Source organism: Cyprinus carpio, chromosome A1 (genome assembly GCF_018340385.1).
Source record: "Cyprinus carpio isolate SPL01 chromosome A1, ASM1834038v1, whole genome shotgun sequence".
Lineage (NCBI taxonomy): Eukaryota > Metazoa > Chordata > Actinopteri > Cypriniformes > Cyprinidae > Cyprinus > Cyprinus carpio.
In genome coordinates, this window is record NC_056572.1 from 31301821 (window position 1) to 31328161 (window position 26341).

A 26341-nucleotide genomic window follows, 5' to 3' on the forward strand; every position below is an offset into this window, starting at 1 on the left:
CCCATGAGCCTGCATAGGCGTAATCTATGCGTGAGCATGCCAAAGAATGTCAGTCGAATCGCATTAGGCATCTCTCTCTGACCTTCTTTCCTGGTGTCTCTGCCTTATTGCATTTTCACTACTTCACTTGATTGCATTCTAATGAGGTTCATTTGCTACACGTTTCAGCACAAGTTGCCATTGTGACAGTCCTGTTAATATGCATATATTATTCATGAGCAAGAATCCTGAATATCACAACATAGGAACCCTGCTAGTTCTCCATTGTTTTGGGCACAGAAACAGCCTCAGTCTTTTCATGCCTGTAATGGCAGCTGGTCGGAGACGGCTCTTTCTTGGAACAACAAACTGCTCTTTTCAAAGCTTAAACGTGAAGCGGTTAATCATCTCCCAGTCCATGTTAGAGGAGTCCCAAAAGAAAAGAACATGACAGGAATGAGGGGGATGGAGAAGAAAGGGCGATCAGAAGGGGGATCTCCTGTGAAACAGAGATGGAGGAAGGAGGGGTTGATAAAGGTGGGGGTCTTTATTTTTAAATTAGAGCAGCTGGGTCTCAGTCTCCTTAAAGAGCTGTCATGAATAGATAACGGCACAGGCTAAAACAGGAGCTGCCCCCCCCCTCCCTTTAGGACACGCCCCCTCAGCCTCTGCTGGATGGAATGAACTGCATTACTTTGACAAGACAAGGAAGAGAGCAGGTAGTAAATTACACACGTGTAAAAAAAAATCTAATGACCAAATAAACACTGTTGGAAAATCATGAAAGATGTCTCTTATGTTCACCAAGGCTGCATCTATTTGATTGAAGTTATATTATGATTTTTTTTTTTTTTTAATTAAAAAAACATTTTCTATAAAAAACATTTTCATTTTAAATGGAATTTATTCCTGTGATCAAAGCTGAATTTTCTGCATCATTACCCCAGTGTTCACTGTCATATGAACCCTCAAAAATCATTTTAATATGCTGATTTGCCGCTCAAAAAAACCCATTACTTATTATCATCAGTGATGGTGACACCGTGACAGTTTGTATATTTTCCAGATTCTTTGATGAATAGGAAGTTGAAAGAACAACATTTATTAGAAATAGAAATCTTTTGTAACATTATAAATGTATTTATGTCACATTTTTTCAATTTAATACATCCTTGCTAAATAAAAGTATTCATTTCTTTCTCTTTAAAGGTAATATGTTTAAACTTTTGAATGGTAGTGTTCACAACTAATCAATTATGATCTCTTAAGTATAGTATTTAACCAATTGTTTAGATGTTCTGAACATTTTCCAGGACTGGAATTACATTTTCAAAAAACAGCAGAGGTGTGATACTGCAGTGTGTTGACGCTGACAAAGCTATTCAAATAAATCTAGGAGTCTATCAAGCATTTTATCAAGGATTCTCAGATCCTCCCAATTCCTCAGAACTCATAAACGCAGTGACATCATAGCAGCTTAACCACACTTTACCAAAACCGATTTTAGCATCGCATTAGGCCTGTAGCCACAGGCAGCAATATGCTGTCAAGCTGCCAGTATCTGGCGCTTTCTCCTTATGCTTCATGCAGTTTTACATTCCTCTTCACACCTTATTTATTCATGCATGACTGATGACAAGGGTTTACTTACCCTCATGAGAAAAAACTTTATCAGTCTGTGATTTTTGTCTATTTGCATGTTTGTTTATTCATTTGTTTACCGTTGACTTCGTATTTGGAGACTGATCATTCGTATCTGGGATGTTTTACAGTAATATCGCGCTTTATGTTTGTGTGCTTGTGTGTTTGTGTATGAGCTGAAGTTCCCACAGCCTCTCCTCTGCTTTCTTGCTCTGACCTGCATGTCATTTCCCTGCAGGAGCGACGTTGCGAAACATGTCAGTGAGAAAATAACGAACAGTTAATGAGCAACTGTTGTTACATATTAGATCTGCAATGCTTCATCTGTCCTTCAGATTACTCACAGACACCCAGTGAATGTGCACTGCAAAAATTATTTCCTCTAGAATATAAGATTTTTTTTTCCCAGTAAAATATGTATATAAGTAATATTCATTAAAATTAATAAATTGGTAAATTAAATGTACTATCAGAAATCTAACATTAAATTAAATTACATTTCTGAAAATATCGTATAATAAATAGGACAAAACCTTATAATATATAATAAATTAATATTTATTAAATACATTATTTGATAAATTAAATCTAACATTAATTTAATTTAATTAATTTACTACTGATTGATGTCAACAAACAATCAAATGTAAACTACTTAAAATTAAAATTACTACTATAGATTAATGTCTACAAGCAATTAAAATGAAGCATTAATGAAACTGAATGAAATTAAATGTCAGAAAATACCTTATGCAATATTGGTCTAGGTTTAAGAACCAATTAATTTAAGTGTTTTAAATTAAATTAAATAATAAAAAAATTAAATTAAATTAAATTAAATTAAATTTAATTTAATTTAATTTAATTTAATTTTAAAAATTTCGTTTAGTGTTCCTGGACTTTTTCATCACTTCAAGTCTTTTTCTTTCAAATTTCGAACTCCTTTTTTTCAGGATAAATAATATGGAAATATGGTTTTGGGAGCGGGTTACATGGCGAGTTGTACTGTAAATTACAGTACTTTTATATATATATATATAAACAAACGTTGTTGAGTTTCATCAGTTCTGAATTAATAAGCTACTTGTATAAGCACCTGTACAATAAGGGCATCTGGACTGTCCAACATCTGATGGAAATGACCAGTCTTCCTCATCTAGGGCCAAAAGAAAATGATTGGCAGTGTTTGAGTCCATGCGGAGGAAAGCTTTGAGTTTGTTTGAAGGGAAAACGTAGCTAATTGCAATTCCTTCTTTGTCTTCTGGAGATGAAATAGCTCAACACAGGCCAGACACCGTAAATGCTTTCAACTGGACCATATGACGAACAGATTTCAGATCTCTGTGAGGTTAGCCAGATGTTGTCATTGTCTTCAATGAAAAAGTGTTGCAGTTTCTACAGTTTTCTATTTATAGCTGCGCTGTGTAGTAGATATTACTGAAGTGATGAGTTTGTGTTTCAGGAAATATATTATCACACATATCTTTATAACAAATAAGCAGATATAAGAAAAGACTCCTAAGAACAAAAGAAATGACAAAAACACAACTTAGAAATATAATGCTGCGCATCTCCACAGATATCATAGATAAGAAAACAAAAGACATTTGACAACGACACAAAAAAGTTCCTGTACTATGACATAATAAAGTATAATAAAGATTACAATTATGGACACAGTTCAAAGCTCACATGTCTGGCAAAACTTTGAAAACAAGACCTTCTTTCTGTAAAATAGCAACATTTAAGTGGTACATTTAACACACATTTACATCACTTTCTAATTGACTTGAACATATAATTAACCTACCATTGATTCATGTCAACAAGCAATCAATGTGTGTGTACTCCTTTTTGGTCTAATCATATGATTCATCATTATTTCATTGCTCCACCTCTAAAACAATCGTTCTTTCTGACCGCTGTCACAAAGCCAATACTTTCTATCCTCCCCCCTCAGACTCCATTCTGGAATGTACCGTCCACCTTTCAAAAGTTCCTGATGGATAAATCAAATTCCACCCAGATAACAGAAGTGAATGAGGACAATAAATAGTGTCTTCATGATCCATTTGTCCTTGTGAGCACAACTTGTAAATTTCACGCTAATGTTATCACAGATGAAGAGTCAATGGAAGAGTATGCGTGGGATCTCAAGGGTGTGTGTGTGTGTGATTATATTCTACTAACTGTGCTGAGAATGTGTGTCCTGAACTCCCCCTCATCTTTACTACAGAGTTTATGTACTGTAAGTGACTGACAACAATAAACTGACCTCAGTCACAGATACATGACTTTTTCTTTGGGCTAGTCAATAAAAAAAATATATATATATGTATATATAAAATATATGTAAATATATATGGGCTAGATATATATGCTAATATATGGAATTGTTCTAATGTCTAATAGGTTTCATATGTTTTTACTTCCTATGACAATATATTTAATATATAGAAATGTAATAATTTCCCATATTTGCATATGGGAAATGTTGTAATAGATGCCTAAGTAGCCTAAGTAAATATTGTTTTTTATTAATATACACTGTTACATGTGTGCATGAAAAAAAAAATTAAATATCATTCTTCCTTGTGTTTATTTAGTTAGAATTGTGGAAAATGCCTTAATTATTTTGAGTTACATTTCATTTGATCTTATTAATAAATTCATAAATATTGTGTTATATATGGAAACATTTTAGTTATATGCTGGAACAGTCCTTTTCTTAAGTGTGTTCATTAGGCGGATAACAACAGCAATCTCTCTTGGCAATGAGCTTGCTGTCTGTTTCACAACAGGTGTCGTTCCCATGAGCCTTTGCTGAATCTGTGACCTGGTAAAAAGACATCAGGTGGCAAAGGCCACGTTTTGTTAAAAGATGTTTTGGTGCAAACCTCCCATCCGTTCCCAGCGAAGCGGTACACAGGACCAGCTCGAGCCGAGACCCCGCACCGCGGGCCGTGCAGCTGCGCTTGGTGGGACGCATCCACCAGCTTTTCCTGATTACACAGTAATGAGCAAATAAAAGAATGGGAACGGATTCACTCGCCACAACACTTGCAGAACAGTCAGATAATAGAATTAGAATTATTTTCTGTGTGCATCTGTTTTGTTAAAGTTGTGAGGCCAGTGTATATTTAAAAAAACAACCCTGGCTGTTGATAACTGGTTTGTGAGCTGGACCTCATTATTTGACTCATGTTTTGCTTCAAATCTACTAATGTCACCAGGTTTGTGTGATGGTTAAGTTTAGGAGTACAGCAAAAATCATTAGCTGAGTATGAAAACCATTGTATTTTAAAAGGATCTTCACCAATATAGCTTCAAGTGTCTATTGTGTGTGTGTGGAGAGGAAATCTAGGCTCCACACGCATGTGAGGGAGTTGAATTCCTCCATCCCTGATGTGTACGGAAAACATTTCACACTCTAAAAACAGAGCCAGCGCTGCAGCAGGTTCAACAAGCACATCTGGACAGGAGATAGAGACAGAGGAATATAGACAACCAAGCACAAAACTGACATAAATGCATGTAATATGTTTGCATAAAAAGTTTAGGTATGCAAATAATCTCCACCTAGCCAACAAAAATATGTTCCTTGAATGTTCAAAATGTCTTTTTTATTATGCTTACTGTAAGAACGTTTGTACATTTACTTAACTTTAAGAGAGCCAAAGTTCTGAGAATTTTCCCTGTTAGCCGAGCATCTCCTCTTAAATGGCAGACTAAGGCAACAAGCCCCAACAGTGATTTTAAAACAGCTAATGTGAAGCGGAGTGTCTAATCCCTCTGAGTTGTTCTGAAATCACTGCAAACCACGTCATCAAAGGGCTTTCTGGTTTAATAAAATGCTTACTAAATATACAGTACATGTCAAGTTTTCATAAAATAAACACACAGCAACACAGGTTTCACTAAACTGTGTAGGTTTTCGGCAATGTTTAGCAGAACATAATTAACGTAATGTAATGAGGTCACAGGTGTGTTTTTATGGAATATTTTACAACGGCTTTAAATGTGGCTCAGCCAATCATAATGAAGGAAAGGAACTGTACATTTTATAAAGTTTCAGCCTTACCAAATTTACTACAGTAACCATAGTTTATGCAGTCAGTCTCTCTGTCTGTCTGTCTGTCTGTCTATCTGTCTATTACATCTATGTGGATGGATCAGTGGTTGCCATATGACAGACCGAGGAGAGCCAACTGCTGTGACAAATGTGTATTTATTGAGCTGAAATCATAACACACACTTGACCTACTGGATTTTACAGCATATTCCTCTAAAGAACATTGTGTTTTTATTCTATAATCTCGCTGAAACGCATGCAGCTGAATCATTCCAGCTCTGAAATTCCCCAGAAATATACAAAAGTTTTGCTTGCTGACATCTGTGTGAAAATCCCATTTTATGTGACTAATGTTAAATGTGAAGTGTTATTTCTGAGCCTCTAGGAGCACCAAAAGAATTTAAATTAGTTTGTTGAGTAGCTGGACTGTGTCAGGCACAACGGTTTATAGTGCAACCAATGGCGTGAGTTTGGGAAGGGACTACCTGTTTGTTCAGCCAATGGCAAATGGGGTGTTTGAATTGTTTGAAAACAAGTTTTTTTCAATTCTGTTTGGGACTTTTTTTAGAGGTGCAGAAATTACACACTTTGATAAAGACATTATCTGAGGTAATAAATATTCTTGAGAGAAGATTAAAATGTTTTATTTGACAGAAACACCCACTGATGGTTGTACTATTAAACATTTGCTGTGTTTGCATTCTTCTGAGATGCTAATTTGGATCACCCTGATTTATAAAATACGTGTTCTTGTATTTTAGGCTACGTTTACACGACAATGATGTAGTCAAAAACGGAAAAGTTTTTCCCTTGCGTTTTTGAAAAGTTTAATGTATACATGACAATGTTTTCAAAACAATTCACGTTTACACATACCCACAAAAACAGTCAAAAACGCTGTATTACATATGCTAGGCCAGTAGTTGGCGCCACACCTTGTTCGAGCTTGCCTTTAAAGTCAACACGTACGGCGCATGTCTACATACCTAACACGTACTACGCACTTGTATGACATCACCATTTTCAAAGATTCCCGTATTGGGTGTTTACACAGAAATGGTGTCATTTTCAAAAACTTGCACTTTGAAACCGGTTTTCAAAAATATGCATTTTCATTCCCCAAAAAGCCGTTGTGGTGTAAACGAACAGGCAAAATGCATAAAAGTTTCCCATTTTTGGCTGAAAACGTTGTCATGTAAACGGCCCCTTAGATGGTTAATTTTTTTTTATTAAAATAGTGCAGGAAAAATGTAACGTGCAAATCACAAATACACACACACAAAATTGAGTTCAAACTGTGCGACTCCCATGAATTGTAAGCACATCTGGTGCAGCAGCATACGGTCAACCCTCTACCCGTCCCAGAACCATTCCTCCAGTTGACCAAGATGATTCATGATTCACGTTCTCTCTTTCTCTCACTGACTTTGTTAGGAATAACAAGTATAGATATAAGTTAACTGGGCCTAAAAGTACATACACAATGGGGTATTTCCATCACTGTACCATTTGTTCATTTGAGAGAGTAAATGGAGTTTTTGTGTTTTACTCTCACAGACATACTGAGCAGAGCAAAGAGACTCACTACAGGCTAATGACCCTGCAGTCCTCCTCCACACAGAAAAGATCAAATGTCACCGTTATGTGGTGTCCTTCTAGTAATTCCAAAGAAAACAACAATACAATTATCTTTATTTTTTTAACTGATAATATTAAGAAATGTTTCTTGAACAGCAAATAAGAATATTAGAATGATTTCTGAAGTTTCATGTGACACTGAAGACTGGAGTAATGATGCTGAAAGCTTTGCGTCATAGGAATAAATTACATTTTAAATTTGAAATTGTTCAAAGTATCTCGTCAGAAGCATACGAGTGTCCACTTTCTCTGGCGTCGAGAGCCCTTCACACACACAATCGCTCAAACAGCCCACACATGCTCATTTATTGTGGTCACTTTTATATGCAGGTCTCTGGAACGGCAAACAAAATCTCTCTGCCTTTGTTTCTCTCAGTTTTACTTTCATGTCGATGCACATAAAAAAATATGCCACAATGATGAGTGTGAGAATCCTTAGGATTTTGCTATAGGACTCTACAGAAGGTATAAACTCCAGAGCATTAAATACTAATACTGGCCATAAGCGTGTGAAAAATCTAGTCAGAATATGATACAGATTTGTTGCTGGGCTAGTGGACAAGAACCTAACAACAACCCAGAACACCCTACAACCTCATAGCAACGCTAAAAAACACTCAGAATATGCTAGCAAACCCATAGTAACATCCTGCAATGGCACAGCAACAACTGTTTTCTTCTGAGAATGCAAAATAGTTATTAAATGAAATTAAAAAACAACAACAATAACCAAAAATGGCATCCACCAAACACTCCAAGAAGGCGCAATTCAATGAGAAAATTAACGTAAAATTTGAAAAATAATAAAAAAACAACTTATATAATACCATTACTAATCAGAAATTGCAATAAATATTCATCTTTATTCATGTCATTGTTATATCCAAAAACTGCACTGTAAAGCAAAACTATATATAAACAAAAAGCTATAAACTGTGTGTGTGTGTATGTGTGTGTGTCCCAGCTCGGTTTGGCTCTCAGCAAGGACGCAGCACACAGATCACAGACCTTACTGTTATTATACACACATACACTTTGACTGACACATTCATACATTCCTATTTGCCCTCATGAGAGTCTGACACAACACACACCAATCACAGAGTGGATGTGCCAGATTCAGAGCGTTTCTGATCGTTTTGATTGGGTGGAGGTTCAGTCTCTGGAGAGGACGCTTGAGGAGCTCTTGGCTTCACCGTTTTGTTGCACATCACTCAATAAAAATAACAGAATTGTCCTCTTCATTTTGTGTGATTTCCTCTCACTGAAATGTTATTTCAGTTTTCACTAAATCTAAAATGCCATTTCTCAGCGGTCCACCCTGTGCTAAAAGTTCAGTCACTGTACCCCGCATTTACTGTAAATGAATTAGTGCTATCAAAATATGGATTACTGTGTCTTTTTCACTTCCAACTTTACCCTGAGACGTGCCATTCTTTAGTCAGGAAGAATCCGGATGTGGGCGAGATTAGAAAAATTAAAAGGATTTGTCTGTTAAAAAGACATCTGTTATCACTCACATACAGCAGAAAATGAATAAATCCACAAAAACAGTTCACCCGAAAATGAAAATTCCTCTTATTCCATATAAGATGAGCTCTACTTTTGTGCACTGATCAATGATTATACATCGGTTAAAAACTATATTAAATCCATTCATCATAAAAATCAACCATCTCTTTTCAGCTAACCTGTAATAAACTACTCAATTTACAGCCTATGGATTACTCTTACAATGATTTTTGATACTTTTTGAAGCTTGAACATGTTGACTGCATAGACTCTCAATGGATTGTTTCACAAGATAAGACCCTTATTTCTCGGCTGGGATCGTGTATTACTCAGATTGGATTTTGTTTTTGGGCTTTGATTTCGTTGATCCCCATCGAAGTCCATTATATGGAGAAAAATCCTGAAATGTTTTTCTCAAAAACCTTAACTTCTTTTCGACTGAAGAAAGAAAGTCATGAACTTCTTGGATGACATGAAATTTTTATTCTGGAAGTGAACTAATCCTTTAAACTAGGCCTTCAAACAACCTCACACAGTTCATTTCAACAGAGAAATTAAAGTTATGATGACTTGCAATATAGTGAGTCTGATGTCAATTCAGTGAATGAATCATTACAGTGGGTTTTTAAGTGTTTTTGATTCACTAAAAGGAGTCGACTCATAAGAATCGTTAGTTTCTCATTTTGTTTTCCACAGACGAAAGAAAGCTACATGGGTTTGGAGCGACATGAGGGTACATAAATGCTGACAGATTTAGTCTTTCCCTTGTTCCATGTGTTTCTCCAGGCGACAAGGTTTCCCGCGGTTTCTCTGTGGTGTAAACAGTTCTGCAGTGATGATGCCCAGGGCACAGGCTTCAGCTTCAAACACTAATGATGCTCATTACAAAGCCTAGCCGTTTTACACACACAGAGAGAAAGAGAAAAGAGTTCAGAAAGACTGGATTCTAGTCAGTTTCCTTCGAAACCACAATTCTTCCTCCTTCACACACACAAACACAGGCGTTTAGGAATGTCTGACCACATGATCACGGCTTGTAATGTTACACATATCAAACAAGGCTGATGTGGTGCCCAGCTGTCACGGCCTGCGGTTTTCATCTTGTTTTATGCGCTCGCGATTGTGTTTTGTGTTTATGCGCGCCTGAGAGAAAAGCGAGGGATGGAACCGAAAAGCAGAGCGATATTGAGGCCGACAGATTAAATGCAAAGCAAACCTCGCTAATCGAATACAACTGTGTTTACGAGTGAGAGAGAAACGTGCTGCGCGTCGCACAAGGCAAGAGGAAACTGCTCAGTCATGAGTCACGATGACTTGATCTCCATAGCAACCTCGTTCATTCTCACTCTGGGACGGTAACCGGACCCCTGGAGCAAATCACTACACACTGATGAACTGCTGATGGTAAGAGCAAGTAAGAACATGAGCTATTTCCAAAATCAACTGAGCTGCCTTGCTACCTTTTAAGGGTGCTCCCTAACTGAAAAAGAACCTCATAAGTGATCAATTTAGAACTTTTTAAACATTTTTTTGAGGAACTAATCTTTCAACATTTTTTTTTGGAAAAGGTACATTTTATTTTCATTGCATGTACAATCTTAAAGGGTCATATGATGTTGCTAAAAATAACATTATTTTGTGTATTTGGTGTAATGAAATGTGTTTATGCGTTTTAAGGTTCAAACACATTATTTTCCACATACTGTACATTATTGTTTCTCCTCTATGCCCCGCCTTATGAAACGAGTCTATTTTTACAAAGCGAGGTGTGCTCTGATTGGCCAGCTATTCAGTGCATTGTGATTGGCCGAATACCTCAAGCGTGTGACTGAAAAGTTATGCCCCTTAACATTTTGTGATGCCCTGTCCGGCCGGAGCAATGGATATCATCCTCTTTTGGAAGGCCAAACAAAGTAGTTTCGCTTTCACAGTGAAACACACAGCGTCTATACGTCATGGCGGCGGCGGCGACAACAATATTACAACGAGAATAAAAGGTATGCCTTCTTTCTTTGCGTGCACATCTGGGCAGCATTATGCAAATCTTCCCACATACTGATGTAGAGATGTGGGGGCGTGTTAGAGCGAGCCGTTTCAGGGGGGTGTGGATGAGTCTTAACTTTTATAAAGAATATCTCTTTGGATTTGAGAGTTTAGTCTTTGCAACTTTACAGATCTTCTTTATGCACCAAGAGCTTGTAACACTCCAAAGAGAAAGGAAAAATGGAAATCGCATCATATGACCCCTTGAAAAATAAAGGTTCTTTATTGGCATTTATGGTTCCATGAAGAACCTTTAACATCCATGGAATCTTTCCATTCCACAATGTTTAGTGGAATGGAAAGGTTCCATGGATGTTAAAGGCTCTTCACAGTAGATGCCAGTAAACAGCCTTTGTTTTTAAGAGTGTGGATTTGAATTTGGAGACGGCATCTGAATGAAAATCCCACACGGAGAACTGAGGCGAATAATTATGACCACAAACCCATGAGAGGAAACCAAACGAAACCATTAATCCGAACAATCATCTCTCTCGGTTGTGATATCACTGTACAACATCTCATAAGACCAAAATGAAGGGCTTTCAGAAGGTTATGACGCATAAGAAGGAAAGATATGCCAGGATATGTTCTAATGCAGATAAACAATATAATTATTTCTAATGTTAGACAAGACATTCACTGTAAAAAAGTATTTCTATAAAACAGTTATTGAAGTACTATTACAGTCTTTCCACTCCAAAATGTCTTTGTAATTAATGGTGAACTTCACTAGCAGTATCTGAGTGAAAATTGCTTCTACACCAAATTTCTTTCAGTGAAGGGTCTTTACAGGTGATTATTAGGAGAGGATTCCTGTCTGAAGCATCTTGTGTGTACAGAAATCAGTCAATGCAAACTCTGGCCTCATTTCACAGTGTGCAAACACACACAGGTACGCCTGGCCAAACTGAGACGCACTTTCACAGTGTGCAGAGAAAGACACAGACACTAACATACACCTTGCTGGGGCTATACAGAGTAGTTTAGTCTGTGCAGTGTAAACTCTTCATTTTGCAAGCCCCATTAGCAAATGCATGAGGAAAATTTTTGACGTTGAATCCACACAAACACACACAGGTATGCTTTGTAAATCACTGAATTGATTCACAGTATGGAGAGAAAAGCACACACTTCTCAGTAACATTTCTGGATAGACAAAATGACCCACAAACTATAATATTTTGTTAGTTTGAGGGCAGAAAGTTTGCATAGGTTGCATATATTATCAAAAATACAATAAAAACAGCACTATTGTGAAATATATTACAGTTTAAAATAACTATTTTGTATTTGAATATATTTTTTCAAAATGTAATTTGTATCTGTGATGTAAAGCTTAGTTTTCAGCATCATTGTGCAAGTCTTCAGTGTCACATGATCCTTCAGAAATCAATCTAATCTTCAGATTTGATGCTCAAGAAACATATCTTATTATTATCAATGTTTAAAACAGTTGTGCTTATTAATATTTTAGTGGAAACTGTGATATTTTCAGGATACTTTAATGAATAGGAACGTCTTTTGTAACATTCAAGACATTTTAAGTGTATCTTATCTGTTTAAAAACCCTGTAGTCGCGGTAGTTTAGAGTCTGAAGAAACTGAAGTTCAAAACTATGTTCCAAACATCTGTCACAGCAAATGACGATAAACTGCTCTAAGTGACTTTCCATTGGTTGGAAACATTTGTTCATGGGAATCTCAATGTTTTTTGACAAGTTATTATGGGTCTTTCACTGTACACTGACTTTTTCTGCCACTGAACGGCTCACTTAAGCAAAGAGGAAGGAACATATCAAACCCCCTCTTCCCCTTCACACACAAATGAAAACAACACACGGCCCTGAAAAACACAAACGTGAAGTATTTCTCTGGCTTGTTTGCAGTCAGTGATGCATGTCTAATCCTTCCACTGATGAGTGAGTCTGTTTCCTCCAATTTCAGAGATTTGGAGTCTTTTTCTTTTGCCATCAGGGCATTCAAACTAGTAAACCTGCTATTTTACTATAAGATGAATCTCTCAAAGCCTAAGAATGAAGCCTGTTTTTAGAACCTTAACCATTTCTTGAATTTGTACGATGTTTATGACAATTACGCACATTTTTATCCTGAATTCTCATTACTGTAATGAAAAAAAGTATTTCTGTTTCATTGTTGTCTTTTTGTGGTAGAGCCTTTAATCTCTGCAGATTTAAATAAATAAAAAAAATTCAGGATTATTTGCATTATTATTATTTTAGTTGTTTTTATTATCTATGAGCACATTTTTCTTCCAAATTACTGTAAAGCCACTAGATGTTTTACTCGTAACATTTTTCTAATATGACTAATTGTATTTATGTAATACAATTTAAAAAATATTTTTTAAAATTTTTATTATTTTTTAGCATATTTATATTATAAGCACACTGTATTAAGGTAATATTTATTATATTAAATTGCTGATGTTGCTGTTTTTACTATTTATAAGCAGAATTATAAGCGCATAACATTAATGTACTACAATAAATTATATTCAGTACAATAAATACTAACAAAATGTATTTAAATGTATTGTAATAATATTTTCATATATTATTTTCATACAGTGTGACCTGAACAAAGGGAGCCCATCACTGGTGCTGTAATGTATCAAACATGCTGTAAAAACAGCCTAAAGAGACAGCTGGGGCTGAAAGACTGAAAAGAGAGGGGAACTGATCGAAAGAGGGATTGAGAAAAGAAGAGAGAGGAGCCTGAGAGAGGGATTAGATGAGAAAGCTGCTCCCTGCAGCCTGAGGCCACTTCCTCTCCTGACGCTCTGTTTGAGCCACAGAAAGGACTGGACATTCCTCCTATTGTCCTAAAGCAGAGGACACCACAAGCTCAGGATCCCATGGGCCTCAGGGAAGAGAGACACACAGAGAAAGGGTGAGACTGCAACTTTTATGCATATGCAAAGAACTGATGCTCCTGTGTGATGTCAGATTTGAACCTGCAGCAAGTTGCATGACTTTATCACCCGTTTTATTGCCACAATGATTAAACTGCAAGCCTGACTGAATAAAAAAGTAAAAACACATTCTCCTCAGCAAGTTCTCCTCTCAGAGGATCTCATTAATGACACTTTTTGGGATATAAAAGGCCAAATTAATACTCCATACATTTTGGCAGCATATTAATATGTCAAAATCCATTAATATGTCAAAGTAAGAGGAAGCCCCAAAGCAAGACAGGAAGTATTTGGTGAAATACCCAGATCTGTTCTCCATTAACCCCTGAAAAACACCTCTGATACAGTGAAGAAACAAGCACATCCATGATGGTTTTCGCATCTAATGCATGCCTTCAGTATCCAGATGATTCAACACAGTTAAAAATATATAAATTCCCTTTCTGCACTGATTGAATAATGGATGGAGGTCTTTCCCATGGCTATCTGTGGTAATGGCTTCTTCATGCAGCACTGCTGTGAATGCATAGTTTCCAGTCAATGTGCCATGCACCGTCTCCACACGGGCCAGAGTTCAGTCCCTCCGGTGAGTGATGGTCCACTTCAACAATCTTTGGCACTTTTTTCATAACCTGTTTCAAAATGTCATTTTTAGTCTCTCTTTTCCTTGTTCCCTTATAACCTCCACTAGAGGAAAATAATTTTAAATGTCGCATTTCAGAAAATTTCCATTTCTTTAGTTTTCCCAGTGGGTCTATAATGCTGGTTTCAAGGGTCAAAGCCGCTTTGTAAGCAGATCAGGTTCTCCAAAGTGAAATACCCACTCAAATGGGAAAATATGTTAATTACATGAGAACAGGGTGATGCTGGTGTTTGGGTTGTACCTTAAAAGTGACATTTTTTGTTATGACATCAACAAGCCAAGAACAAAAACCACCAACTTTTTAAAGGGATACTTCACCAAAAAATTCCAATTGAAAGCAATTGTTGATATCCCCATTGACTTCCATAGTATTTTTCCATAGCATGGAAGTCAGTGGGGACCAGCAACTGTATGACAGCCTGAATGAACCTTATTGTGTTAGTTAGTGTTTACCAGCAACTGTATGACAGCCTGAATGAAGTGCCTCTGTTGCTCACCTTCAGACCCCCCCCAATACATTGTCACAGTCTTCAAAATATAATTTTATTAAGATAATCTTTTATGACTAAAGCCACGTTTATGACCATTTAGCCACTGACTAAAAACTAATTGTATAATTTTTTTAAGTTTATTTTTTTTGAGTTAATCTTTTTTTATTAAAGCCACACGAAACAGGCAAACATACTTTATAATTAATGGTTTTATATTGTATCATAATTTCTGACATTACTAGCATAACTGGATGAGTAGGTTATTCGCTCTACTTTTCAAACACTTTTTTTTCTTTAATCCAAAGTTAAATTGGTGCTTAGGAGCTTGTTAGTTTGGCCACTTTATTGAAGAATTTTCTGAAATACACATGGAAAAAGTACAAAACTTTCCGCTATTGTAGAGACTAGCAGTTAGCAACCAGATTTCAGACACATCTGAGCCATACTTGTTTTTTTTATGAGTTAGAAATGGGATTTGTGAAAAATATTAGGCTTTTTTGGAGACAGCATGCCTCATGTGTGTGTCATATTCAGTGAGTCCCCGTGCAGAACAGTGGACAACATTTGCATATTGGCTCATTTTAAACCCATTTTAAAGTCATTAATGCCTCTAATATTGGTTCTGAGAGTGATGGCATGTCTGTTTGGCTGCTCTTTCTATCATTGGAAGGCCCTTATGAGGCTGAGTTTAAAGTCACTGCTTTATACTGCTAACATTAATTAAAGCAACACCTGTTTGAAACTATTGACGCGACAATAGAAAGACACGGCGAGCAGTACACAAGCAGATTATCAGCAGCTGTTCCAGCGCTCCTCTGAATAGAGACCTCCTCCTCCTGAAGGAGCGAGAGAAGGGCCCTTATCCGTCTCTATTGTGTGGCCGTTTCTGATTGGCTCTGTGGTTGCTAATGGAGTTTATAGTGGTTTAATTGAGTGGAGTAAATACACAGAGCACATCAATGGAGCAGCAGGCAGATGCTGCCGAAGATAATAAGGGACAGTCTCTTCTCAAGTATTCAAAACTTATTCAAGAATCCATTATCCCTGTCAACCTTTCAGAGGAGGAGGCGGAGAACATTCAACTCAACCTTGCAAAGGCAGAACTGTTGTGGTTCCATCAGACCCATCGCTTTCATCACAATTTCACCATCCAGTTAGGCACATCAACCATAACTTCTTAAAAAACAGCCACAAATGGCAGTTATGAGTGATGATCAGCTGACTTTCTCAGACTTCATTCAAAAACTGCAGGAGTCCTGCAGATTTGCTTTATTCAACTATTCAAGAAGATCAGGTCCCATTTTTTTTTCAGACATGCTGAATGTTCAATGACCAGGCTGGAGCTTCAGCCTTCCAAAGAATGACCCAGACCTACATTAACCAATTCTATCAAACCTTTACAATTAATCCAGAACAAGGATGCATGTTACATTTTTGTTTATCAATTTGCACTGGCAACCAATAGCAGCTCGTATAAAATGCAAGGCATTAATGTTTGCCTACAAAACCACCACTGGCTCTGCACCCCTTTACCTAAATTCAATACTTCAGACTTATGCCCTCTAGAAGCTTGTGTTCTGCAAGTGAACATCGCTTTATGCCATCCCAAAGAGGCACAAAATCTGTTTTCTATTTATCTATTATTATACATCTAGCTAACTAAAAACACTTGCTACGTCTATCAATCTAAGCTCAATCAAATTCATGCCTGAAATGTAATGTTTTTTTTTGTTTCAACCATAACCTTTTGACTTTCTTTAGGACGACTTATTGGTTTTTTTTAGATACAAAAAAATTGCTTTTGTTTGTCTTTTTTATTTTTTTTTTGGTTGACGGCCATTAGTTTAGCCGCAGTCGATGCAGGCTAATACCTGCATTGACAAAATTTACTGTAACATAGTGGTAAACAAAATGTATAAATAATGGTTTTATATTGTATCAAAATTTCGCATAATATGATGTTTAGTTAATCCACTCTAATTATGAAACACTTTTTTTGCTTCAATCTAAAGTTAAATTTGTGATTAAGTGCTTGTTAAATACACATGGAGAAAGTGAAAAACACTTTATTGGTCTATCTTGCATACACATGTGAGCCATCACTCTTCTTTTCCTATCAAGAAATGGCAAAAAGCCCAAGAGTCTAAAAATATCACATGCTAACATTCAACTGTATGTTTGTGTGTATTTATTTAAGTGAGTCCCAGTGCAAACAGTGGAGACATTTGCATATTGGCCTCATTTAAACCCCATTTAAAGTCATAAATGCCTCTAATATTGGTTCTGAGAGTGATGGCATGTCTGTTTGGCTGCTCTTTCTATCATTGGAAGGCCCTTATGAGGCTGATGGGGCCTGTGTGTCCATATATGTTATATTTTTTTTAACAACACCTGTTTGAAACTATTGACGCGACAATAGAAAGACACGGCGGCAGTGCACAAGCAGATTATCAGCAGCTGTTCCAGCTGGATCCTCTGAATAGAGGCCCTCGTCCTGAAGTCTCTATGTGTGTGGCAGTTTCTATTGTGGCCGCTTCTGTTGCTACTGGAGTTTATAGTGGTTTAATTGAGTGGAGTAAATACACGGAGCACATCAATAGCAGGCAGATGCTGCCGAAGATAATAAGGGACAGTCTCTTCTCAAGTATTCAAAACTTATTCAAGACTCCATTATCCCTTTCAACCACGCGCAGGAGGGCGGAGAACCACAGCACAGATGGCAGGGGTGACCGTTTAGGGCCGGAGAAGAGCTTTCTGAAATGCTTTTCTTTCAAGCAAATGCAGCGAAAAGTGATGGGCTCTTTATTGACTATTCATTGGTGGTGAACACAGGTCTCTATTTCTGAATGAATGACCAGTGGAGGACAGAAAGAAAGAATCAGACCTACATTTGCAGACTGGTTTATGTTGGTTACTGCTGGTCTGGTCATGATCTCGCTGATACACCACTCAATTGAGAGCTGAATTATCGCATCTATCATCTATCTATCTATCTATCTATCTATCTATCTATCTATCTATCTATCTATCTATCTATCTATCTATCTATCTATCTATGAATTGTCTTTTTGGTCTTGTTTTGTCTTTTTACTTGCTTATTGGTTTTGTTTAGTTTTTTAAATGCTTTTTTGTTTAGTTTTGACTTTGTCTTTTTAATTGCTGATTAGTTTTTTTTTTTTGTCTTTTTTTTTTGTTTTTTTTTTTTTTGTTTTGTCTTTTTACTTGAAGTTTTCTTTTTAATTGCTGATTAGTTTTGTTTAATTTGTTTGCTTTTGGCTTTTTTACTTGAAGTTGGGTCTTGTTTTTGTTTTTCCATTTAGTTTTTTTGTAGTTTTTTTAAGGTATGTTTTTCTTGCTTATTGGTTTTGACGTCTTTTTACACAAGACACACACTTTTTGATCGACGTGGACAGAGTTTTGTTTTTTTTTAGAGAGTCCCAGTTTACCTTTTGTTTGCTTTCATCTGATTTTCTTTGTATTTGAACCTGTTTTGTTTTAGAAATTTGTTTTGATACACTTTTGCATTCTTCTCTTTCCACTTGAAGATTTAATTTGTTTATTAGCTGTGCATTAGTTATGTTTACGAAGTTTATGTTTTGTCTTTTTACTTGCAGATTGATCTTGAGATAGTTCATAGAAAAAATTTTACTTTTGTTTGTAAATGTTACAATGGTTTACCCTTTTGTTTAGTCTTTTATAACAGAAACTAGTAAAATTCAAAATGTTCACTGCTATTATTACTCGGCATTGTCTGTTTAATTTTGTTTGTTTCAATGGTTTACATTTGAAATCTATGAGTTAGAAAATTCTGTAAATAAATAGTTTAATAAGGTGATTAGTTTGATTTTGTCTCTTTTTACTTGCAGTTTACACACACAGGAGAGAGATGAGAGAGTTAGAGAGAGTTTGACAACACATACACTAAGCCCTGAGAAAGCCTGCGCACAATACAAGGGGCAGGAACTGACCAGCCTATGAATACAGAGTCCCCTATTATCACACCATGTGTTCAGTCCAAACACTGCTGTTCCCAGGCATGAGACGTATTATTCAATTTAATGAATGCCACTTGACAGATAAAGAGAAAGAAAGAGGCTGTGAATTAAGAGAGTTAGTACGGCTAATTCATCCTTTATCTCCATAAACAGCATTTCATTGTAATAGACTTCTAATTGACTTTGACCAATCTGCTCGCTCGAGGATTTGAAAAGGTTCTTGCGGGGTTTCGGGTCTGAATGCATGTGCCGTCACTCACAGCAAAACAGCACTAAAAGGTGACACCATGACAGGACTGTTAGGAAGATAAGCACATTGAAAATAGGGCTGGGCAATACTGATCAATAAATACAGTATGGAAAAGAATTGCACAATTTTTAAGTGTTAAATATTAGTGGAACATGTTGAAATATATTTTGAAATCAATTTTCATGTTGAAAGCATGTTGCAATATATTTTGAAATCAGTTTTCATGTTGAAAGCATGTTGCAATATATTCTGAAATCAATTTTAAAATAAACTTATATAAACAGTGTGAGCTCTGGTGGGCTCAAATGATCATAACTCAGAGCATTATCTCAAGATCATAGATCTTAAATGACAGATAATCTAATAAAAGAAGGAAAAAACACACAAAGGCCAAATTTAAATCATTGTGGAGTAGGAAAAGTCTTACCAACCCTGTGTTCAGAGACTCTGATATCCCACAATACACTTGGGGCATAAATCACTGCCGCTCACTACAGAGGAAAAAAGAGAACATCAGATTTCATTAGCAGCCACATTCAACTAAAATGATACAATATCTGTATTTGCAGATATTGTATAATGTTATGGCTGAAACGCCACATGAGTTATGTAAATATACCTGCATATGCTGTTAATCACAGCTCATGATCTGTGGTTACTCAAATATAAATTGCAAATACAGTGGCCCCAAAAAGTTATTGGAGACTCAAACCACACTAAAAAAATGAGGAGAGACCCTTGAGCAAGGCACCGAACCCCCAACTGCTCCCTGTGAGTGTGTGTGTGTGTGTGTGTGTGTGTGTGTGTGTGTGTGTGTGTGTGTGTGTGTTCACTACTGTGTGTGTGTGCACTTGGATGGGTTAAATGCAGAGCACAAATTCAGAGTATGGCTCACTATACTTGGCCATACATATGTCACTTTACTTCAGAATGGAATAGCCGACAAAAGATCCAAACTACATTTATAATAATTTTTTTTTTTTTTTTTGCACATATTTTAAAATTGTAATTTTTTGGAACACTGTAAAGTTTGGTCCTTGCTGATTTTTATTAAAATGTATTATTTTAAAATGTTAAAGGCAACAAATAATGTTTTTTTTTCTTGGATTGAAATAAATGGAGTGCAAATTTTATTTAAAAATCTTTAAAAATATATTTAATATATACATTTTTAAAATTATATTTGAAAAATATATTTACATATCAAAACAAGGTCAAAAATATATTGGTAGAAATATACTTTGAAACATATTTTAACAAACATACTTTTTGGCCCTTTTTTGTATGTTTTAAAATTTATTTATTTGCTTATTTCGCTGTATGAGAACATTTCATAAAAAGAAGTTTATTAAGTTTAAGTGTTAAAACAGTAGATATGCTGATGAAAATGAAGATACCAATTAAAATAAGTTCTGAGAAAAGCTTTAACAGCATTTGTTTGTGAATACAATGAAATTCAGCCACTTGTAAGTGTGGCTGAGTGTCCGAATACATCTTGGGCACATTCTGGTTTCTTATTGTGCTTTGCATGTTTTTGTGTCTCCCATAACCAAATCAACCATCCTATAAAAGCAAACTGATGTTTTATTAAACTGATATTACAATATAACATTACACAAGCTTTACCACAGCAGTTTAATCTCAGATTTTATGGAAAAGCAAAGAAAACTTACTGGATCTGTGAATAGAAGAGTAAACATAGTATGAGTCTCCACACGAACATTAAAAAAGAACAGTTTTGTGTACAAGCCGACCATAACTACTGTAAACAGGCAAACAATGGTAATTTCCTAGTTTAAAAACCTCTAAATGGCCTAGAATTGGTCTGAGAGATACAAATCAATGCCCAGACAATAAAAGTGTGGCTTGTTTATGGACCCCTTCCATTAGGTCGGTGCCTGTCGGAGTCTGACTGAGAGACCCGTTACCCAGCATTCCCCAAGGCTGAGGCCTCTATAGTGTAATTAGTAAATCATTACGTAAAGCCTTTGCATCAGGGCAACAAGGGTAGCGTCGCATTCCTGCGACTGTTTTTGCTGTTAAGCTCCAGTCAAGCTGCTTTCCAGGGTCAATGTTCAGTCAGAGGTTTGCTGGCCGTGGGATTCCAGTGATGGGTCTGAATATTTGTTATTTTATCACTAATAAAAGAGATTCTTTGCGGTCTGTGAATTTCGCACACTGACCTTCATGTTTAAGGCTGAAGATGGTTAGGATAAATAGTAGATGTCTAAAAATGCAATTTCTTTTTGTAATGTAATGGCAAGAGAAAGTGTTCATACAATAATGCATGCTTGCAGTTATTTGAAAATGTACTTTAAAAACGTCGTTAGATAGTCTTGCCCATTATTTATGAGCTAAACATGCTTGTAGAATTATCCATTAATTCCCTTGTTACAGCTGGCAAACTGAACCATCTGCAAAGATGAAACTCTTTCGTCATAGTGGCAGAACAGGAGCATCTGAGGCAACGTTCACAATGTATGCCATTTCTATTTAAAATATCATTCTATAATTGAGTTTTCAGAGTTTCAGCTTGATTTTCTTAGTGAAATATTTAAGTCCAAAAACTAAAATTGGGTTTTTACAGTGCAGGAAAAAATAGAATCATATATATAAGGAAGTATTAAAAAAAAAACAGCATATTATAAAATTGGGGAAAAAAACTCAATTTGGCTTAAGAAAGACATCGTCATTGCAACGATTATAAAAGGTTATAAATTATTCTAAAACCTTGCATTAAGTGCCACCTGCTGGCTATATTAGTATCAATGCAATATAAGTTGAAAAATATATAAATATTTTTTTTTTTTTGATTTGGCATTAAATAAATATTTTGATAGCAATTTTTACAGCAAATATTTGTAATTTGTGAGAAACACCGTATCACATCAAGACACGACTGTTTTGTTACGACTGTAATGTTATGGGCTACTACGGTTGCCCTTTACATCAGTTTTAGTCTCTAAATATTAACACAATCCAAATAAAATATAGAAAGTTCATAGTGCCTACCGTTAGCTGTAAGCAGTACTTTCTTCTCCTTATAAATAATAATAACAACGACTGTATTTTATGGCGCATGCGCAGTCCGTCAGGCGGATCCTCCGGTTTATGGAGGATGTTGATGTGCAAACCAGTTGTAAACTTTCCTCACTCTAGCACTAAACCTGCTGCATTAATCAACCTCTGGTAATTTTCTGCTGTTGAACCGTCATCGGTTGATGTCGCTGGCATGTCGTAATGGTTGTTTACTTTGATGTTTTAGCGGTTTTCTAGGTTTGTGAGCTCGATGGCTGCTTTTGTTTATTTCCTGTTGCTTGCATCTGAATTCAGATCATCATCTGCTATCATTGATATTACAATTATCAAACGATTCAGTAAATGCATGTGCTTCTAGATCATTCAAACACTTATTTAACAGTATCTGTTGCTGTTCTGCGATATTTGGATGATCATCGCAGCTTTAGCTGTGATTGCTAACTGTTTGTCAGTCTAGCAATGAATGTGAATTAAACGAGGTTCTTATGTGAACCGCTTCATTTAGCGCCAATCTCAAATAGTTTTTGTGTAAGATAACAGGGATGAGAAGACCTATTAAAATCAAATCAAAAAGATTTAATGCTTGCTGATAAAAAAAAATAGGATTGATAATGTTATATTAGGAATGATTTCTGTGTCATTCAGAATACCTGGAGTGTTTTGTCTTTCCAGTTTCAGAGGTTGCCAGATCCTCTGCCATGAAATCCTCCTGATTAATTGACATGTTTTGGAAAAATGGCCGCTGAGCTGTTTCCTGCCAAAAAATTGGCCAGTATCTCACCCACCGCTGTTCAACAGTACCAGCAGCAGAACTTCAGCAACAACAACAACATTCAGGGATGTAACTGGCAAGGCTTGTATCCCACGATCAGAGAGAGGTGACTCACTCTTTCTCTTGAGGATTCGTGCAACTGTTGCTCTGTTACGCTGCCTACTTAGACAGCACGTGATGTGGCATTGATGGCACTGTACGTGAAGGGTCTCACTCATTTGTCCTCTGCAGAAACGCAGTCATGTTCAACAACGAGCTGATGGCTGATATTCACTTTGTGGTGGGACCTCCTGGAGGAACCCAGAGAGTGCCGGGACACAAGGTACAGAGTTACCACGCTTCAGCCATGTTTTAAAAATACTGACATGGACTCACTCCAGTAGACACAATAAGTTGGAAATTAAAGAAATTAAATATTAGAGTATTTCTTTTTTTTTTATGCAAAATGTATTTATTTTTTCCTTTTGATTTTGGGATGAAGTATGACTGGGTCATGTTCTTGAGTGATGCTTACAATCTCGTTTTCTTTTTCAGTATGTCCTGGCTGTGGGAAGTTCTGTATTTCATGCCATGTTCTACGGAGAACTGGCTGAAGATAAGGACGAGATCCGGATCCCTGATGTGGAGCCAGCGTCATTCCTCGCCATGCTCAAGTACGATCTTCAGACTCTAGCGTATAGATAGATACTAATCTATTATTTAAAGGGATACTCCACCCCAAAATGAAATTTTTGTCATTTTCACTTACCCCCATGTCGTTCCAAACCCATAAAAGCTTAGTTCGTCTTCGGAACACAATTTAAGATATTTTGGATGAAAACCGGGAGGCCTGTGACTGTCCCATAGACTGCCAAATAAATAACAGTGTCAAGGTCCATAAAAGGTATGAAAGTCGTCATCAGAATACTCCATCTGCCATCAGACGTGTAATCTGGGTTATATGAAGCAACGGGAACACTTTTTGTAAGCGAATAAAACAAAAATAATGATGTTATTCAACAATTTTTTTTTGTCAGCAATCTCCTCTGTGTCTCTCCATATCACTGTATGCTCTTCTGTATCATCCACGCCACAAGGATGCGCTGTTTCTACATGTATTTAGCTTTGATTTGAAAGATTTGTTTGATTTTGTTTGATTTGTTTTCTTCGCTTACAAAAAGTGTTCCCGAATTTTGTTCCAAAGACAAATGAAGCTTTTACAGGACATGGGGGTGAGTGATTAATGACAAAATTTTAATTTTGGGGTGGAGTATCCCTTTAATTAAAAGACACAAATTTTTTTTTTGCACATTTTGATGTTGTGGGGTCATGAAGATATAAATTTACCCCTTTTAATTTTAGCCTTTTTTTTTTTTTTAATAAATTTATATTCTACTTATGTTAGGGGCTTAGTCCAGAACATTAAAAAAAAAGTTAGTAAATAGGGGCTTAGTAAAGGTGGTTAATAAAACTATATATATATTTTGAATGAATACTGTTTTCCATTACAATTTTTGTGAATTAACATGAATTTCAGAATTTCAGATTTGTCTCTCATTTGCTTCAGTGAAGGAGCATTCATTTATTTTTTAGAATTTATTTGCACATATTTACAAATGTTTAGCACTTTGTTTTTTACAGGTATATCTACTGTGATGAGATCGACCTGTGTGCCGACACCGTTCTCGCCACGCTGTACGCTGCCAAAAAATACATCGTACCTCACTTGGCCCGCGCTTGCGTCAACTTCCTGGAGACCAGCCTGAGTGCGAGAAACGCCTGCGTCCTGCTCTCTCAGAGCTGCCTGTTCGAGGAGCCCGACCTCACGCAGCGCTGCTGGGAGGTGATCGACGCGCAGGCCGAGCTCGCGCTCCGCTCCGAGGGGTTCTGTGACATCGACGCTCAGACTCTGGAGAGCATCCTGCGGCGCGAGACGCTCAACGCCAAAGAGATGGTGGTGTTGGAGGCGGCATTAAGCTGGGCGGAGGCCGAGTGTCACCGACAGGAACTCCAGCCCAGCATCGAGAACAAACGCCTTGTTTTAGGAAAGAACATCTACCTGATACGGATCCCGGCGATGGCACTCGATGATTTCGCCAACGGTGTTGCGCAGTCTGGCGTGCTGACACTCAACGAAACCAACGATATTTTCCTGTGGTACACAGCGGCCAAGAAACCGGAGCTCAAGTTCGTCTGCAAACCACGGAAAGGGTTAACGCCGCAGAGGTGCCACCGCTTTCAGTCCTGTGCGTACCGCAGCAATCAGTGGCGATACCGCGGGCGCTGCGACAGCATCCAGTTCGCCGTGGACAAGCGCGTCTTCATCGCCGGGTTCGGGTTGTACGGCTCCAGCTGCGGCTCGGCGGAGTACCAGACCAAGATCGAGCTGAAGAGGCAAGGCGTGACGCTCGGCGTCGCCATCAACAAGTACTTCTCCGATGGCTCCAGCAACACCTTCCCCGTGTTCTTCGAGCACCCGGTGCAGATCGAACCCGACACCTTCTACACGGCCAGCGTGGTTCTGGACGGGAACGAGTTGAGTTATTTTGGCCAAGAGGGCATGACGGAGGTCCAGTGCGGGAAGGTGACCTTCCAGTTCCAGTGCTCGTCGGACAGCACCAACGGGACGGGTGTGCAGGGGGGGCAGATCCCTGAACTCATATTTTATGCTTGAGAGAGCGTCCTGTTCACAACTGATTAATCAGAACCCAGTCTTCTTGTTCCTTAATGAAGTGCTGCTCAGATTTTGCACAAAGGCTGCAAAAAGATTATTAGAGATTACTGACAATCCATATAGACTTTATTAGTGTTAGTGCACCTGAAAATGAAGTTTGGTCATTTTACTCCGCCTCATTGTCTTCCAAACCAATATGCCTTCTGTGCAACATAAAATTTCAGACTTGACCACACATAAAGTGGTCCATAAAACTTGATAGCTGTAATTTACACCATGAAATACATGTTACTGTGCTGAAGTTTGAGGTCAATACTGTTTTTAAAAATAAGTTAATACTTTAATTCAGCAAGAACCAATTAAATGGATTAAAAGTGACAGTAAAGGCATTTATAATGTTACAAAAGTTTTCTATTTCAAATAAATGCTGTTCTTTTGGACTTTCTGTTCATCAAAGAATCCAGTTAAATAAGCAATAATTAATGATAATAAGCAGCACAGCTGTTTTCAACAGTTATATTAATCAGAAATGTTTCTTGAGCAGCGAATCATCATCTTAGAATGATTTCTGATGGATCATGTGACAGTAATGATGCTGAAAATTCAGCTTTGCATCAAAGGAACAAATTACATCTTCAAATATATTTAATTAGAAAACACTTATTTAAAATTGTAATAATAT

The 26341-nt window shown here is 36.9% G+C and overlaps 1 protein-coding gene across 4 annotated transcripts in view; it reads left to right on the forward strand.

Annotated features, from left to right (window-relative positions):
• LOC109055918 (BTB/POZ domain-containing protein 3) overlaps positions 1–26085 on the forward strand; it is a 102839-nt gene extending 76754 nt beyond the window's left edge. For 2 of the 4 annotated variants that reach the window (XM_042762191.1, XM_042762195.1), the window contains exons 2-5: positions 22915–23112; positions 23238–23328; positions 23541–23659; positions 24627–26085. In XM_042762191.1, coding sequence (XP_042618125.1) covers positions 22970–23112; positions 23238–23328; positions 23541–23659; positions 24627–25659 — 1386 coding nt within the window. In that variant the 5' untranslated portion in view covers positions 22915–22969 and the 3' untranslated portion in view covers positions 25660–26085. Of the gene's footprint in view, positions 1–22255; positions 22472–22906; positions 23113–23237; positions 23329–23540; positions 23660–24626 lie in introns of those variants that run through there. The other 2 variants (XM_042762182.1, XM_042762185.1) reach the window with 2 other exon arrangements.
• Positions 26086–26341: the final 256 nt, after the last annotated feature.